At 48.9% G+C, this 18645-nt stretch overlaps 1 protein-coding gene across 2 annotated transcripts in view; it reads left to right on the forward strand.

Moving 5' to 3' along the window:
• The window catches only part of LOC144753967 (N-acetyllactosaminide alpha-1,3-galactosyltransferase-like), a 115526-nt gene extending 98970 nt beyond the window's left edge, over window positions 1-16556 (forward strand). For both annotated transcript variants that reach the window (XM_078641489.1, XM_078641490.1), the window contains one exon: window positions 15226-16556. In XM_078641489.1, coding sequence (XP_078497615.1) covers window positions 15226-15910 — 685 coding nt within the window. In that variant the 3' untranslated portion in view covers window positions 15911-16556. The remainder of the gene's footprint in view (window positions 1-15225) is intronic.
• The last annotated feature ends 2089 nt before the right edge of the window (window positions 16557-18645 follow it).

Consider the following 18645-nt stretch of genomic DNA (forward strand, 5'->3'; position numbering starts at 1 on the left):
CAGGCAGGCGGCGGGAATATAAGTGTGCTATATGACCCTCACCAATGAGTTTGTACAGATTCCTTCACAGCTCCCAGATCTAAAATTAGACCAAGGCACTCAGCGACTTATCAAAAAGTGATTCACCACAGTGCTGGAATGCTCCACATTTCTGTACTCTCAAATTATTTCCTCAGCTACCGCTCTCCATTGAAGTTCAGTCATATTTGTCCAAAATGAGGCCTTTCAATATTCATAACTCTTGGATAACTTCCCAGGCGTGTGAAGACCATCCCCAAAATGCAAAGCAGCCTGTTCAGAGGGCATACCCAAGAGAGAGGGAGAGGTCAGGAAACAATCTCCTGTGCCTCAAAATCCCTAGAGTTGCCTCCAAAACCCAGTCCTGCATGATCTCCGGTTCGCTGTTCTTCTAGAATGTGGAGAGACATTGTATTAGATGCAGGAGTGTTGAAAACCGCGGTTCTTCTGGGCTCCAGTAATTAATTCAGGTTTCAGCGCACATACCATCACTGGGTTTCCATCACAACAGATGAAGCATATGATACAGGAAATGTGCATGAAAGATCAAGGAAAAGGAGTGTATTTAAGGTCAAGAAGGGACTCATTTTAGACCTCAGGTTATTAAACCAGTACAGTGTCGAAATAAATAAATAGGGATCTTAGAGTTTATTGACCGCTTTCTCAAACAGAGAGATTTCATGGTCACTTCTGACCTCTGAGACATCTGGCTCCATATCTCAGTGCATCACATTTGCAGATGCTTTCTTTGAACTACCAATGTAAGGTACTGCCCTTCACCTTACAATCTGTGCAGAGAGTGTCCAGCAATTGCCCTGCCATTGTGTGTGCTAGTTTATCTGAGACATGAGATCCTCTGTAGCTATGCACAGTTGCTGAAAATCTCCTCAAGACAGGGATTTCTTTCAAACAGCTAAATAGCTCTTCATTTTCCTGGTATTTTCACTTCATTTCCATACAAATTCTTTTCATTCGGTCTAAGAATGACCTTTACACTCAGGACATTTAAGAGTTCTCGGTATTCCGGGCAGTAAAGGGTAGAAGGGGTCTGCTAATATATGAAAATAAAATGGAGGACAAACTTGTTGAGTTACGTAATTCTCACTGAGGTGGGAGAAATCCTTGACAAATCCTCAATAAATGAAATTTGTGGGAAATTTTTAGGACCTAAACCAATCTATTGCTCTCTACTTATCAGAGGAATTTCAGAGGATGTATGCAAATCTATAGCAAGGGACTACTTCGGGAGTCAATACATCCCACCCAATGCATAGAGAGTTTCTACATCAGGATGAACAGATGACCTCAAAAAGGACATAAGTAATCTCACTAGTGACATAACATATCTTACCAAACCATCATCAATGACGTGCATGTGGATGCTGCATGATCTCTTAGTGTATGAGCTAGTAATTTAAACATGTGGAAAAAAGTCCTCTTAGTTATTGTTAGAAATATTGTGCTGTGGTATGTGAGTTATGGTTAGCATGGAAGGTGTGTGAGTTATGGTTTGCTTAGTTGACCATGAATGGAGAATTTCAGGGTGTTTTTTGGTTTTATTTTGTAAACAAAACTGATCTTTCAATATAGTTTTATTTTTTTTAAAACAGACTTTATTGATAGATTGTACACATTCCGCAGAGCTCTGCACACCAGAGATATCTGCAGGCCAAATATGCGACATCAATTAAAGTACAATCCACTTTTCTTTCGGTTGATAAGCAAACATAAACAAAGCAATACCAGGCGCCTCCCTCCGAACTCCCCCTCCCGGATCCCGCCCACCCCAGTCGCACAATTTCCTTCGCATGTCTCCTATAAAGTATACATTTAACTGACTACATGCATGTACCCTCTACCATGGCTCCTTCATGCCGGAAGGTCTTCCCGTTCCACAGGGGGCTCAAGCCACAGGCCCCTAAAATCAGCCCAGCGTTTCCAGATTTTGTAATGCTTTCGTGGGCATCCTCGGGCAACAAAAATCGGCTGCTCCATTCCCCTACAAAAGTCTAATCCCCTTCCATGCCACAACAGAAGGGGCCCGCGGATCCTTCCATGCTCTGGCCACGTCCCTTTTGGCCAATGTGAGACCCAGCAGCAATAGATGCCTTTTGTAGACATTGCCCCCCACCCCATCCATCACATGTAATAAGCCCAACTGCGGCGGGCGGGGGAGCTCCCACCCCAGGACCTCAGACATACAATCCAGCACCCCCTTCCAGAACCGATCCAGTGAGCCACAGCTCCACACCGTGTGTAGAAATGTTCCCACTTCCTGGCCACATCGGAGACAGTCCAGGGATGCGATCAGTCCCGCCCGCCACAATCTCTCTCTCTACTAAAGTAAACTCTATGTAGGTACTTAAATTGGATCAGCCGTAGGCGCATCGCTATGGCAGCACCCCTAGGGGCTGCCAACGCCTCCCTCCAATCCTCCTCTTCCAGTTCTCCTACGTCCCTTTCCCAAGACTCCCATAGCTTCTGTAGCGAGGGGGAGCCGTGTGTGACTAATGATTGGTAAATGCGTGATACCTTTTTTGTCTCCAGGTCTCCCATAAACACCTTTGCTTCCAGTGGGCTAAACTCAGGGAGGGATTCCAGGCCCTCTAGGCTCTGGGCGAGGGCATGGCGGAGCTGCAGGTATCTAAAAAATTGAGATCGGGGCATACCATATTCCCTACTCAGATCTTGGAAAGACTTAACTGTCACTCCTGACAGCACATCACCTAGTGTCGAAATTCAATGCTGCCCGATCCCCGGAAGCCCTGCAATGTCGCCAGCCCAGGTAGGCGCCCATTGTGCCACAGAGGGGTTTCACCAGTCAAAGTGTTCCACCATCCCATGCAATGCAGAGCCTGTCTACAGATCCGAAACACCACCTGCGTGGCCAGTGGTAGCGTCTTCCGCAACTGTGCCGTATATAGAATAGTGTGTAGCATGTGGGACCCCATAAGACAGCGCTCCAGAGTATATGCCGGGTCCCTCCTATCTCCATATCACCACTCATTCAAAACTAGAAGGTGGTAGGCTTGGTAGTAAGAAAGAATATCGGAGGTCGCCAATCCACCACAATAAGAAGACAAAAAACAGGTGCGCAGCGCCACCCGTACAGTAGCCCCCGCCCAGAGGAACTGCCCCAGTGCGGAGTCTACCTGTCGGAACCAGTGAGGCGGAATGGGATAAGGGTGGTTCTGTAATTGGTATAGCAGCCTGGGGAGGGCCACCATTTTAAAAATGGCTGACCTACCATATATCGTCAGGGGCATTCAGGACCACGTCTTGATATCTGCCCGAACCCGCTCCCAGATCGGCACTAAGTTCCGCTCCCAGGAGACCGTGGAAATCTCACACAAAAACACCCCCAAGTACTTGATACCCCCCAGCGCTACCTGAAGTGTGGACGTCCAGTCCCCCACTCCTGATCTCTCCCCCAGCACCCATAGAGTTGACTTGCGAGGATTCATATAGAGCCCCGAGGCCTCTCTGAAGATTTGCATGATTCGCAGGAGGCGCGGCCCGACCGATTAAGGTCTGTGATGAAAAACAGGACATCATCTGCATAGAGCGCGATCCTATCAGACAGTCCCCATCCCCACCCGAACCCTCGCAGCTGCGCAACAATGCGCACCCACGCGGCCAGCGGCTCCATGGCTAGGGCAAAAAGATACGGCGAAAGGGGGCAGCCCTGACGGGTACCGCGCCCGATGGAAAAACTGGAGGATACGGCCTCCGGAACCCGAACCGAGGCTGTCAAATCCGTATATAAATATCGCAGATATGACAGGAAGCGAGGCCCTAAGTTAAGCCGAGGCAGGAGTGCAAACAGATATACCCAACTTAGCGAGTCGAACGCCCTGTCCATGTCCGCTAAGAGAAGTGCCGCCTGTTCCCCCGTACTCCGAACCGCCGCCACCGCCACATGCGCTCGCAGAATATTGTGTCTAGTCGCCCTCTGGGGCATGAAGCCAGCCTGGTCTGGATGGACAAGCTCTGCGATAGGGGGCAAAAGCCGGTAAGCCAATGCTTTGGCCAAGATCTTAGCCTCCACATTCAGCAGAGAAAGTGGGCGGTATGATGCGTGGTGCTCCGGGGGCCGGCCCGGCTTATGAAATACCACCACTTCGGCATGCCTCCAATCTGGAGGAAGGCTGCCTCGTTCCATGGCCTTTTCCAAGGCCACCCTGTAATGCGCACCCAACTGTAGGTGATATTTCCTATAAAATTCACTAGGGAACCCACTGGGTCGGGGAACCTTCCCTGTGTTAAGTTTGCCCAGGGCCGTGCCTAGCTCCTCCTCTGTCAGCGGGAGTTCAAGGTGCTCTCGCACCTCTTCTGACACCGCACGTGGCGGTAAGTCCGCGATAGACTTGTCCACCACATCCGCAGGAAGGCATTCGTTCGGGCTTACAGGTCTGCATAATATGCAGAAAAGCCCTCCGCTAACTCTTTGGGATCTGTAACCAGAACACCCGCTCCGTCTAGTATCGCTGGCAGGCTCTGCGCCGGGAAGGTGCCCTGGCATAGCCGGTGCAGCATCGTGCCCGATTTATCCCCCACTGGTATACCCTGCTACGCGTCGCAAGCCATATCTGCCGCGCCTCGTCTATCAGCATGGAGGCATAGGATCGCTGCGCCAGGAGTAGTTGCCCTACCACTTGACCCTCACCCTCGGCACTGCCCCGACGCTTCAATGCCTCAATCCCAGCGTAGGCCTGTACCAATTGCGCACTGCGTCTCCTCCGGGCAGCCGCACACCAGGCTATGTCCACTCCCCGTAGTATGGATTTCAGAGCCTCCCACACAGTCCCGGCATCCGCGACGGACACAACATTCTCAACTAAGTAGTGAGCTATGGCCTCGCCCATATGTTTCTGGTAGTCTTCTTGCTGCATGTGCCATACGGAGAGGCGCCATCGAAACGGCTGCCGCCCCCTGTCCAAACAAATGTCAACGTGATGGGGAAAATATCTGAGAGCCCAGGCGGCAATATATCTGCCGAGTCCACCCTACCAACCACTGCTCTGGGAACAAAAATATAATCCAGCCTCGAGAAGGATTTCTGAACAGCTGAAAGAAAGGTGTACTCCCGCTTGTTACTGTGCAGGTGCGGCCATGTATCTTTCGAGTCCAAGCCCCGAGCCATGTCACTCAATTTGGTGGAGGGGCCCACTACCTGACCACCCCCAGGCCTGTACCTATCTCTGAGGTCATCCATGATATCGTTCCAATCCCCTCCTACCACCGCTAATGAGTCAGGAATGTCGGCCCACACCGCAAATAGCTTCTCAACCATCGACCATTGCAGGAGGGGCAGGGCATATATGCTCCCCAACACCAGAGGCTCTTCCCCTACCATACCCTTAACAAAGATGTAGCGACCCTGCGTATCAACCCATTGAGCAGAGTGGACATAAGGGAGTCTGCGATGCACTAAGATGGCCACCCCCCTAAATCCCATAGTAAAACCTGCATGAAAAACCTATTGGTAACCATAGCTCTGCAGGCACAGTATCTTAGTTACTATTAGTTGAGTTTTCTGTAGCATTAACAGAACAGCTCCAGCCCTCTTTGCCTGCCGCAACACTGCCCCCTTCTTGACCTTGTCTAGAACTCCCCTCACATTCCAACTAAGGACACGGAGAGAGCCTCTGGGCCCCGGAGCCCTACCTGCAGGAATCGCCATCAGGGAACGTCCAGAGCAAACGCCCAGATGCTGGTCAATGCAGGTGCACACACAACAATCACTGAGACCCTCACGCGACCGTGTGACTCATACCCGACCAGAACAAAGCCCCCCCAAGAACAAACAACCCCCCTCCCCAACCCTCAATCCCCCACCCCATACCTCAAGAACATTGAAGTACCTGTCGCGGCATAGATGACTCTCGGCCCCCAACGCAGGACCTGAGGCCGTCCACACCAATGGATCCCCATCCAACAACCCACGAACCCTAAACCACCCCCAACAAGCCCTAAGCTAGGGGAGAATAGTCCGCCCATTAAACATCTCCCTCCACCCCGCTGCAGCTCATATTGACTCATACCCGTACACATATCAACACATCAGCTCCCTCTCGCCCGCAGTTCAGCAGTGTCAACAGCACACAATAACACAAAGCTATGCAAAGTTATATGGCAAACCATTTCCCTTCTGCCCGCTAGTTGGATCAGTCAAGGATCTACTGTTCGATGTTCAGGAGCCTCCTTCCCCTTATCCGAGGCACCGCCGGATGCAGAGCGCCGCCTGGACCTGGACCTCCAATTCCCCTTCATCTGTGTCCCCCGAGAGGTCTGCGCACCGCTCAATGATGAATCCGACTCCACACCCGGTGGTGTATGCGCCCTCACCGTCTCATCCGTCTATTTAAACATCTCCTCAGGGGTATCGAAGAAGTGGGTGTGGGACTTAAAAACCACCCGCAGGCGGGCTGGGTAGAGCAAGGCAAAAGGGAGCCGAAGATCTCTAAGGCGAGCCTTAGCCGCCGTGAATGATTGCCATTGCTGTTGCACCAAGCGTGTATAGTCCGGAAAAATCAGGATGCGCTGGTTTTCATAAAGTAGGGGTTCCTTGGCCCTGGCCTGTCGCAAGATAGTGTCGCGGTCGTGATCATTCAGCAATTTGGCTATCACAGGCCGTGGGTGAGCCCCCACCGGCGGCTTTTGCATGAGGGCCCTGTGTGCCGGCTCTATCACAAAGCATCTAGATAGAGAGTCGGGGGGAGCCAACTTTCCAGCCACTGGGCCAAGAAGCCCTCCATATTGCCCTTCTCGCAGCCTTCTGGGAGTCTGACGAAGCGCAGATTGTTCCGCCTGGCCTGCCCTTCCGCATCTTCCGCTCAGAGCGCCAGGCCCTTCTGAATGCTCTCCATACTGGCTACCTTAGACTTCAGGGCCGCGACGTCGTCCTCCACCCCTGAGATCCGGGTTTCTGCCTCTGTGATGCGGGACACGGCGTTTCGCAAGTCCTGGCGCAATAGTGTGACATCCGACCCCACTGTGCCTATCTTCAGTGTCCAACATATCCCGGGACTGCCATCAAAGCCGCGTTGTCTGGTCTGGAGTCTTGTTGACCGCCTGCAGTCCCTGCACTCCCACCAGGTCCCGTGAACTTGTCAATGGGCCCATGTTTCGTGGTCCCTCCACCGCCCTTGTCCCGCGTCATGGGCGCCAGTTGTAGAATTCCACCCAAGGGAGGCCCAGTCGTCACGTCCACAGGCGATGCCACACAAAGACCGTTAGGGCTGCAAATGTAATCCCGGGCCACCCTCAGCCGGACAGCGGGCACCCTCAGGCCAGGGCCAGCCACCCAGTCCTGTGCCCCACGTCCTCTTCACCGGACCCCAGGCTGGAAATAAGTCAGTGTCCACTCTGGGCCACGGAACCCCGGCCCAGACCTCCGCACCACCGTCTCCACCGCTGCGGCCCGTTCCGACCGCCGTAAAATGGAGCACAGGCCACCTTCCACGTCACATACCAGCGATGCCACAGGTATGCGCCCCCTCCGTGAGCGTCCAGCTCCACCCCTCAGCCCCGGGGCGCAATACAGCAAGGAACTCCTGGCTAGTCAGGGCGCAACCCCGGGCCCGCCGTCCACGGCAAAGCCAGGCCCAGCGATGGAGGGCTCTGCTTCGGTCCGGCCTCACCTCCTCCACACACTGGATGTCACCCCCGAGGGCCGAACTTCCCCCCGAACACTCTCCACGGGCACCGCCGCCGGATGCTTACCCTGGTCCGGCGCCAAACTTGAGCCCCCAGCTCCTCCAAACGGCACTAGGCCTCAACGCGCAGGAGCCCCGAGGAAGCAGGATGAAGGAGAGGGGGCCACCTTCCCTTGAAGCCCGCCACCCAGCTGGTTCTCCGGGGGGGGTCAGCCCCCAGAAGCCATCTGCTGGTCCCCCTGATGTAGGGCCCCGCTCCGCCTGCAGCCGGCCGCGGCGCCACCAGTGCTCCGGCCACCTGGATGCTTGAAACTCAAGGTCCTTTTCCCTGCTGCGCTAGGCCGCACACCGCCGAGCTCTCAACTCCGGTCCTCAGGCACCCTGGAGCGCTTAAAATGTTACCGGAGGCTCGCCGCCGGCCACCGGCATCGGATCCACCCCTCCGGGCAGTGGGGTATCAGAGGGGGACAGGATATCTGCAAGGATAATTACTGGGCTGGACGGAGCTCCGCTAAACTGCGTCCGCCATGCCAGCCCGCCTAGCCACGTCCCCTTTCAATGTAGTTTTGAGAGTGGATTTAAGAGGTTTCTCAAGGTGCTTTGACCAACGCTAACCATAATTTCCTAGCAATTGTGGTATGTATATTGAAAGGTAAGAGTGTTTCACTGGTGGTTGTGGGTATTTATGTAGTAGGTGGTGAATGATTATGTCTCCTCATGTTGTAGTCTCCCACCTGTTTTGCATGATCCAGCAAAAGGTGACTGCCTGGGCTGCCTCAGGCCTGGACTGTGTACACCTACCCTGTGACTAACCACTATTGCACATTGACTTTGGAGTTGTGCAACTACAGCTTGTCATAAATAGCAAGCATCCCATGTGATCAACAGCCAGGGGCATGTACAATTTATAAATTTATCACAATTCTGGTATCTCTACTTTTGTCTAAATCTGACAATTAATTCTAAAGTTATTAGCAAAAAAAACGTTTTGACCTCTCTCATGTCAGATCTGCAGGACGCTGAAATCCCTGCACTGCACTCAGCTTGACATACCAGCAGAAAACTAAACATGTAACTGCATGATGAATCATATTGGCATTTGCCATATACAATGCAATCCCTGTTATTTCCTTCGTAGTGTTATGGGTAATCTTCATGTACTCTCATTTGTACGACAAATTAAGACTTCTAGGACAGTTGTAATCCGTCACATCATGGATAAGGCCATTACCATTGAATTTGACGTGTGAGCCAACCAAACTCAACTTGTCAGGGCCGGCAAATCTCCAAGATGCACGGCATTTGGGCTTGCACAGTGAAGGCTGTGCGCCCAACCCCCATTAGCCATGCCCAGATTTTCCTTCTTAATTCCTTGTAGGGTTTCTGGATCGTATTGTATGTGCTGCAGTCTTCATGGCCTTGGACCATTAATCAAAGCAAGATTCACAGGCATGTGTTGAGTCTTTGTGGTCTGTGGTTCTGGGTTTGCAACCCCACAGAAAGGCCTGTGAATCTTGCATTGGTTTGCAGCCCTGGCGATGAAGCTCGCCATGAGTATACGGTTCCTTAACCAGGGTTGACTGTTGTCGAGTGGACCTCGATGTAGTTGCAAGCCTAGTCCAGCAGTCTGAGAACCCAGCAGGAAAATCTGTTTTTTATTTGTCACTCAGGGGGATACCTTTTGAAAGTCCTATCTGAGACAGGAGGTCAGGGAATCGTTTCCATAACCCCTTATGGCGCAGAACATACCTGAGCTGTAAATGTACTGCCAATGTAGAGACTGCTGATGTTTTCACTCCAGAGTAGTCGCTTGCAATGTAGTTACATATATATATATTGCATATATGTTACTGATCTAAAGAAATTGGTCAAAAATATCTTGGGGCTGACCTCTCCAAACCAAAGTACAACCATGTCACATTAGAGGGAAAATGAAAGAATCAGTGTTACATTTTTTCCTGAGAGCTCTTGGTGCAAGCTTGCTTTGTCTTGTTTGAAGCCACTCTTTAAAAAAAAACGCTCTACAAACTTGAAAGATAAATCATTTTAATGTATTGGAAATGTTCACAAAAATGTGTGTGTTTTCCAAGGACTGGCATTGCACCCAGGAATTATTCTACATTATCCAAACCTTTTTTTTAAAACGACAGTCAAAAGAAAGTAACTTTTCCTTTTGCATTCTGTTAGTTCTCTCATTCAAACTATTAACCCTTGCATTGTACACAGATATGAACTAAGAATTAGAACTCTTGCCTCAAAAAAACCCATCCCTCATCTCACAGTAGAAGTCTGCTACTCCTTTCTAATGTGGATGAGTTATTGTCATGTGTAAACACCTGAGCCACCAGTCCAAGACCTCCCATTCTCTTACATTCCTCATGGTCACCTTACCCACAATCTCACGCAAGACATGGGCATCCTTCTAACAAGGGGATCTTCCACCACTTGATATTCCATATGGAAGGCGTAGAGAACCTCCCGCAACCTGACAAAAACAATATGATTTTCAGTGTTTAGCAATAATTAATCTGGCATCCAGAATGGAAAGAAGGCAGCAGTGCATCGTTCCAATTATTATTTTGCCTAGAGAAATACACATGGATGAAAGGAATATTATATACTTGGCTGCCCTACTGGTGCCAATCAGATCTAGTGGATCCAATGTCTTTTAGCAATTTTTTAAGGAGTAAATTAAAAATCAAATATAGATTTATAATATTGTGCCTTCTTGCTAGTAGCTATGGCAATCCTATATTACTGTATCGCGGAATTGACGACAAAGCTTTAAGCTATGAATTGGAACTCTTGCCTCAAAAAAACCCATCCCTCATCTCACAGTAGAAGTCTGCTACTCCTTTCTAATGTGGATGAGTTATTGTCATGTGTAAACACCTGAGCCACCAGTCCAAGACCTACCATTCTCTTACATTCCTCATGGTCACCTTACCCACAATCTCACGCAAGACATGGGCATCCTTCTAACAAGGGGATCTTCCACCACTTGATATTCCATATGGAAGGCGGATTACTTTATATGAAGCTTAACACTCTGATATATGGCTAATTGGTACCAAACAAGGAAATCAAGGGACAGATTTTGCTGCTGAGATTGTGCTTTGGTTTTACTGAAACAAAATACCTCAGTTCAAGATACTTAAAGAACTGTGAAGGAAGTAACTGACATTGGGTAGAGATGTGATCAAAAGTCGTAAACACGAGTGCAGAAGAACGGCAAAGGACACTGTACGACAAACGTAAATCAAACTTTGACTACTACATGATTGAAGATCTTTAGAAATGGTCCTATGAATAGGGATGGTGCACCTTTTCTGAGGTGGCGTTTACTCAGACTCGGATCTGGCAGAAATAGAAATAAACCTTTTCAGAAGGGGAGAACATTACTTTTTTGGTGGTTTAGGGTTATACATGCCCTATCACACATCCACTTTACTCAAATTCAGTTCTTACCCCCAGTCTCTGTCAACTGCGCTTCGGGCACTTTGGGCCGTAGCTCTTGCTGAGAGGTGGTTACCTCTTTCTGAATAGTTGTACGACCCCAATACAGTCTATTGACTGACATATCCACGACTTTGATCCATTTCCGTATTTACATTGATCTACAACCACTGTGTGGCTCTTTTCTGCCTGGACTGCGAAGACTTCTGCCTGTTGACGCCATTTGGCTTTCGAAATTCCATTTATTACGTTTCATCTACCTATTACAAGAAGTTAACCTACCCACAACGTGGAGGCTTTGATTCAGATTTTTTGGCTGCCTTATGGGACTCCCAGAAAGTATCTAGCCCTGACGAAGTTCCGAATGGAACGAAACGCGTTGGCTGAGGCCTTTTAAAGATTGAACTAATAAAGGACTTTTTTTCAAAATACTACAACCTTTCTGGACTTCTAATTTTGGTGCACCATCTCTATTCATAGGATCTGGTATCTGCCTCGACAGTGGAGCGTCTATGTGGTTAGCTCCGGATGTTCATGTGCATAGCCGTTTTCTGATTATCCGATACTGAAATTTAAGTGCGAAACCTTGGTCAGCCACATTCTTGTTGTTTATATCTTTAGAAATAGTGGTGAGTCACAACATTTAAGACCACTCTAGTAGAGGTGAATAGAAAACAAATCTCAAAATGTATCTGCAGATAAAGATAAAATTGCCTTGACATAAACTAACGTTGAAAGCAAATGAAAGACATTTTAGAACTGAGGCACATTTAATGTAAATATCAAACATGAAAAAATCTCAGTGAAAGTCTGAAAAAGTAGGATTACTCAACTGCCCATTGCTGCCCAATACCACATATCCTATTCAGGAATGGCAGTTGATTCTTCCCGCTCTCTCTCCCGTTCCCATCCAGAGCCGTGCCCTCAAGTTCCAACCTGCAGGGAGGGCCCCTCATCACCTCTCTAGGGTCCATCCTCCTCGATCCAAGCAAAACATATAGTTTGCGTGGGGTTTTTATGCTCCTCACCCCAAGATTAAATTAAAACAAGATATTAAAAAAATAACTCAAGACCTGAAATAATAAAGCATTTTTGGAAGGGTCATTACTGACCAGACCAATAAAGATGTACAAAAGGTGGTGGTGATGGACGTGAGTGTTTGATTGGTTCAGATGCTCCATCCATCACCACCCCCTTTTGTACCGCTTTGGCCGCCATAAGTGTGGCAGGGTATGCTCAGACTTGAGTCCCTTGCTCACTTTGCCACTGGATTCAAGCAAGCCGGGCTGAAGACGGCTGTAATGCCAGAAACCGGTCCTCGGAAGCTTGTTTCCGGTCCAGGGAAGGCATGGCTTGGCAGTTCGGGCTGGACTGTTCCCATGAGGCACAGGGTCAGACTGATTTGCATATAGCCATGTCTGAACTGGGGTGGCAGAGTGGGCTAAAGAACGGTGATGGATCAAACACAGATCTTTTGACTGGGTGTGAGTGTTTGATTGGTTCAGATGCTCCGTCCATCACCACCCCCTTTTGTACCGCTCAGACCAATCAAGATAGCAGCAGATTTTCCTTTTTTCTGAGGGTCTCCGTCCACTTAGCACTGCATTCTCGTATGCCGTCAAGAAGGTCGTGAAAATGGTTAAGAGATTAACCCTAAGATATCCTGCATGGTCAACACATATGGAATCATCTACGGTAAGATCCTTACTACAGCACTACATGGGCTTTTCCTGCTTTTGTTCAACTTGCTACCTGCTTATACCCAAAAATCTAAAACAAGTGTTTTGTTTGCTGGAAAGGCAAGGACTGACGATGCAGCATAAAGGGCTAAATCATTAGCAAAAACTGAGTCTAATAGTAGCTTGTCTGTATATGGACATTATTAGGAACGCCATGAAACATGGATATAATAAGGTAGGGAGCGGGAATTCCTGGAATGATCCTCTTCATATGGAAAAGGAGGAAGAAGTGAGATTATTACAGCACATGCCACACAAGGTTGTTTGAGTTCATAGTCTAAGCATCCTTCCAACACCTGAGAGATCAGTTGTAACAAGGAACTGAACAGTGTGGATTGGCAGAATCCAATGGGTACTCATACTGGCAACACTTGAGTGAAACTCTCTGGTGGATTACAGGGCTACCTTCGCTGGTTAGGTTGTTTTGAGGGAAGTTCATTAACTAAGATATGTTGTGAAAAGGGCAGATTAAAGCCACAGTCCATGTCATTAGTAAACTCTGGACCCCATAAGCTTACCACTATAGTGAATGCTGTTCTTGGTGTATCTGGATAAGGAGTCTCTAAGTTTTTCTCAAATATGAGTTTCTTATTTTCAATAAAAATACTTTCAAGCTACTAATATTATTTGAGATGTATTAGTAACCACATGAGACAATATTACACTGTGGAAACCGTATTCAATATTACCAGCAGAGATCACCTCAGTGCATCAGGCACAGTTATTAGAAATGATGTAAAAAAAAGCTTTGTCAATGTAGAGTGACTCTCCATGTGAAACACATAACAGCCATAGCTGCAATGCTGATAGCACCTACTTAATAATATTGAAATAAGTCTCCGACAGAGTTTGATTTCTATCACTCAAATATAAGTTGCAAATATATTTTGGAAAGTCAACCATTTTTTCCCAAACATCAACTTATGAGTTCAGAAAATACACACATTTTCATCTCGAATTACCTGCTTTTCAATTTTGGCATACATATATTAATTCAACCGGGCAATTGGAGAGCCTACAGGGGTAGAGCTTATTGGACATACAAATGGTTATTCCTATGGTAAAAGAAAACTAGGTGTACTTTGCAAATTTAATCGAATGGCCATAGAAGCGCCTAACCTATAAGTCTGGACTATGTGACAAATGGGGTTGGGTGGCACCAAGGCGAATAAACGTGTTATAATCTCATTATACCACTGCAGAATGATTTGTGACGCCTACTGTTTTGTTTATCAATAAAAAGATTGTTTTATAACATATTAATTCATCCAAGCAAAAGCTTCTAATTTAGCTCACTAAGCTGCCCCAGGAAAGCTACTCACAGGCAGCAGGAGAGCTACCAGTAGCTCACGAGCTACTATTTGGCGAACCTTGGTCTGGATACTACAAGGACGTCACACAGCACTTTAGTTCTTTAGCAGCACCTCCCTTCTGGACTGCTAAAAAATGTCAAACCCATGATGATGACCTGTACTTGATACTATGAATCTTCTTGAAGGACATGCTAAAGGGATCAGAATTCTGAGCTGTGATAATTATCATACCGCCACTATTTTCACGTGAAAGATTTTTCCAATAAATAAACTGTTGAAATTTACAAGGGAAAGTCCTGGGAAAAGGAAGGACCTGTGGCAATCAATGTTGTAAAAATGTTTCTGCAAGTTATGCCTCCTTTTTCCCTCCAAAATGAGGACTAGGAGAATTTTATCACACCCACAGTGACAGTATTTACCAGATGTGGTAAATAACACACCCATTCCTAGCCAACGCAATGGTGAATCTTCTTGAACTCTAAGTGTGAGATAGTATTCCCATTTCAGGATTGGTGTGAGGAACAGCCACGGGAATGCAGGGCCAGTATGCATCTTCCACCTGCATTCTTGGCTTTGACTGTACATGAATTGTGTTTGTTCGTTGGATCATGGTTGGAAGCCTCCTTAAAGAAAGTGATCTTACCTAGTACCCAGGTACTGGTAAACTTGACTGTTTCTTCAGGTGAGCTCTGTGGATGGTAGTCTCCCACAGTGCATTTCACATTAACCTTGAACATCTATAGGCATTGTCATGGGTTACAACACAGATGGTCTGGTCAAACATGTAGCTGATGGCTCGTGATGTACTGGCAGTGCTGTGACCACACTTCATGCAAACTTAGTGGAACCTTGTGCTTTGGGAGTGAAAGGCCAAGAGGTTTAGATTAGTACTGAAGATAGGTGCATGGGTGGGCAAGTATGTGATCGGAAAAGATCTTTTAATGGTCTGTCTCCTGTCTCCTGTCTTGCCACATTTTTCTCTCTCTGTCACCTTTTCTGGTTAGCCCTCAATTAATTATCATCCTTATCTCTCCTATCCAGGTACATCCAAAGATATCTTGGGCACTTTCTGGAAACTGCAGAGCTTTACTTCATGCCAGGATATCCTGTCGTCTACTATGTGATGGTAGACGACCCCTCCCTGGTTCCCAAAATCTACTTGCTGCCCAACAGGTCTATGGAGGTGATTAAAGTCAAGAAACATGCCCGCTGGCAAGACATTAGCATGATGCGCATGAGAGATATTGCTGAGTTGGTGGTCCCACGTGCTAAGCGTGAGGTTAACTTTCTCTTCTGCATGGACGTGGACCAAGAGTTCACATCTCTCTACGGGGTTGAAACTTTGAGTGACTTGGTGGCCCAGAGCCACTCCTACCACTATCTCCGGCCCAAGTTCATACAGTCATTTGAAACCAATCCTGCATCTGCTGCCTTTGTTGACCCCTGCAAGAGTGACTACTACTACCACGCAGCCGCCTTTGCTGGAACAGTCTCTGAGATCTTAAAGCTTGCAAGGGCCTGCCAGGAGGGCCTCCGGAGGGACAAAGACAAAGGGATTGAGGCAGTCTGGCAGGAGGAGAGTCATCTCAATCATTACCTGCTGCACACAAAGCCCACCAAGCTCCTGTCACCTGAGTACAACTGGGATGGAAGGCTGAATGTCAAGTACCACACATTGCGCTGGATGCCCAAAGACTACGCAAATCTGCGCAAAAATACAGAATGACCCGCACAATATAATATTCATGATTTACGTGAAGCCACCACAGTCTCATAATTTCTATTGTTTTCCTGGCACTATCCTTGGAATAGGACATTAAGCAGAAGGCGCAGCCGTGTTTGGGGATGACGATCAAGACAGTCCATTGGATATACTTTAATTCGTTGATCCATGACCTCTCCAAAGGTCCCACACTAGGCCAACCATGAAGTTTATGTCCATATTTAGCAAAGGAATCTTAACTATATTCCTGTATGTTCTGGTATTTTGTTTCCCGAGGTGTTTGGGGGTTGGAGGAAGAGGATGGGAAATGAGGCACACAAAAGACTCCCACCTGAACAACCCAAAACAATAAAACAATTCTTGGCCAGAGAAGTCGGATGAATGGTATGAACCCACTTGGCTTTCCCCTCCGTCTCAGTTTTCTCAAATTGTTATACAAAAATACTACTCTACTCTGCACATTTTCTGCATAGATGAAAGAAATGATGCTTCTATGAATCAGAGTTGCCCCCTTATATGCTCCACCCTTCTTTGCCTCACTCTCACTGTGCCTGACAAACAGATCTTTATCTCACCCATAGGCAGCTGAAGATACAGCTGATGGTTGTAAGTTTAACAAATAACATAAAATGTACCTATTGTGATCAGTGTATCTAGTGAGCATCGCTTCTTTTATTAAGGTACTGGTTTGATTTGAACTTCACACAGATTAATAATTTGGGCTTGCAAGACAATTTATTTTGAAAGAAGCATTACCAAAGTGCCTAGAGCTGTTTTTTTTTGTTTACAATCAAAAGCTTTGATCGGATGAGAACAAAGATATGTTTAGAGTTTTTCTAAGGTTGCATAACTGATAAGGGTATGTTACTTTGTTGGTTGCCTCAACAATGAGGTTAGGAAATAGGGATAAAAACAAGCATTTGCTATGCAATCGGTCTTGCCTATGAGACGTTTTATGTATTTAGCTATGCAGCACATTAGCCTGAGTGCTAAATCATCTATTGTTCTTTAACATTTAGGGAAAGATAGCACCAAACTGCGTGGCACGCTTGGTATGGGAAAACATAGAGAGAAATATTGCCTTTCAGAAGGAAATGGTATAGTTCAAAGCTCTGTTTCTCATGTAAAATCAGGGCCTTCGGTGGTCATATCACTGAAAATACAAGATTTGAAAAGATTATTGTCTACGGGTGCTCGTGGGACAATTTCTATGGACTGGAATCTAGAAAATGCTAAAGTGATTCTGGTATTTTACTGACCTCTGCTGGTCATTTTCTATCAAAAAAGTTAAATAGAGGCAGTTGCCAGAAGAATAAAAAAAAGAAAGTCCATCAGCAGAAAGCAATTCTGGTATTTTACTGACCTCTACTGGTCGTTTTCTATCAAGACAGTTAAACAGAGGCAGTTGAACAGAAAAAGAGTCCCTAGGCGGAAGCAAACAAGTCCTAGGGCTGATCTCCAGAGCCCATAAAGTACATACACATATATTAAAGAATATCCAAGAGGTCTAGAATGCTCGGCCTAATGAATGGGGTCTGAAATTCATGTTACGATTAGGGGTGGGCAGAAAACTCTGCTCTGACAGCTTGGTGGATGAAGCCAGCCACACCTGCTCCCTGGGCCCGGTCCCACCTTCCGAACCCTAGCCAGGCTGGGGAGAGCCTCCCCGGGCCCCAGTGGGGACCCGTCCCCAGTGCCCGAACCCTCTGGTAGCTTGCGGGACGGGGGGCTCACGCACCCCGGGGCTGGCCGGACGGAGCTCAATCCCCGGGCCCGGTCCCACCTTCCGAACCCTAGCCAGGCCAGGGAGAGCCTCCCCGGGCCCCGGTGGAGCGCCGTCCCCAGCGCCCGGACCCTCTGGTGGCTTGCAGGACGGGGGCTCACGCACCCCGGGGCCGGCCGGACGGAGCTCAAGCCCCAGGCCCGGTCCCACCTTCTGAACCCTAGCCAGGCCAGGGAGAGCCTCCCCGGGCCCCGGTGGAGCCCGGACCCTCTGGTGGCTTGCAGGACGGGGGGCTCACGCACCCCAGTGCCGGCCGGAAGGAGCTCAGGCCCTGGGCCCGGTCCCACCTTCTGAACCCTAGCCAGGCCGGGGAGAGCCTCCCTGGGAGCCCCGTCCCCAGCGCACAGACCCTTGGCCGGACCCAAGGAGGGTTAAGCCCAGGCCACGTAACACGGGTCCGTGGGAGGCTGCCTCCACCACGTGCCCTTCGGCACGGGGGCCTCCCCCTCCTGTCCCTGCCCCACCAGGGTGCGGGGACGGGGGCCACCATCCCTTGCAGGTCAGCAGGGTGACCAGATGGCCCGCTGCTCCCAAGCAGGGAGGTGAGCAGCAGCCACCCGGGGGAAGGAAGCTCCAGAGCGGCTGGGTACGACAGCCTCCCAGGCCATCTGGGCGCTGGGTCGTCCCGGGCCATCTGGTCACCTGGCTGCGCGACCAGATGGCCCTGCGGGCTGGGTGACCAGATGGCCCTGCGGGCTGGGTGACCAGATGGCCCTGCGGGCTGGGTGACCAGATGGCCCTGCGGGCTGGGTGACCAGATGGCCCTGTGGGCTGGGCGACCAGATGGCCCTGTGGGCTGGGCGACCAGATGGCCCTGTGGGCTGCGCGACCAGATGGCCCTGCGGGCTGCGCGACCAGATGGCCCTGCGGGCTGCGCGACCAGATGGCTGCGCGACCAGATGGCTGCGTGACCAGATGGCCCTGCAGGCTGCGCGACCAGATGGCCCTGCGGGCT

The sequence above is a fragment of the Lissotriton helveticus genome, chromosome 5_1 (assembly GCF_964261635.1).
Source record: "Lissotriton helveticus chromosome 5_1, aLisHel1.1, whole genome shotgun sequence".
Classification (NCBI taxonomy): domain Eukaryota; kingdom Metazoa; phylum Chordata; class Amphibia; order Caudata; family Salamandridae; genus Lissotriton; species Lissotriton helveticus.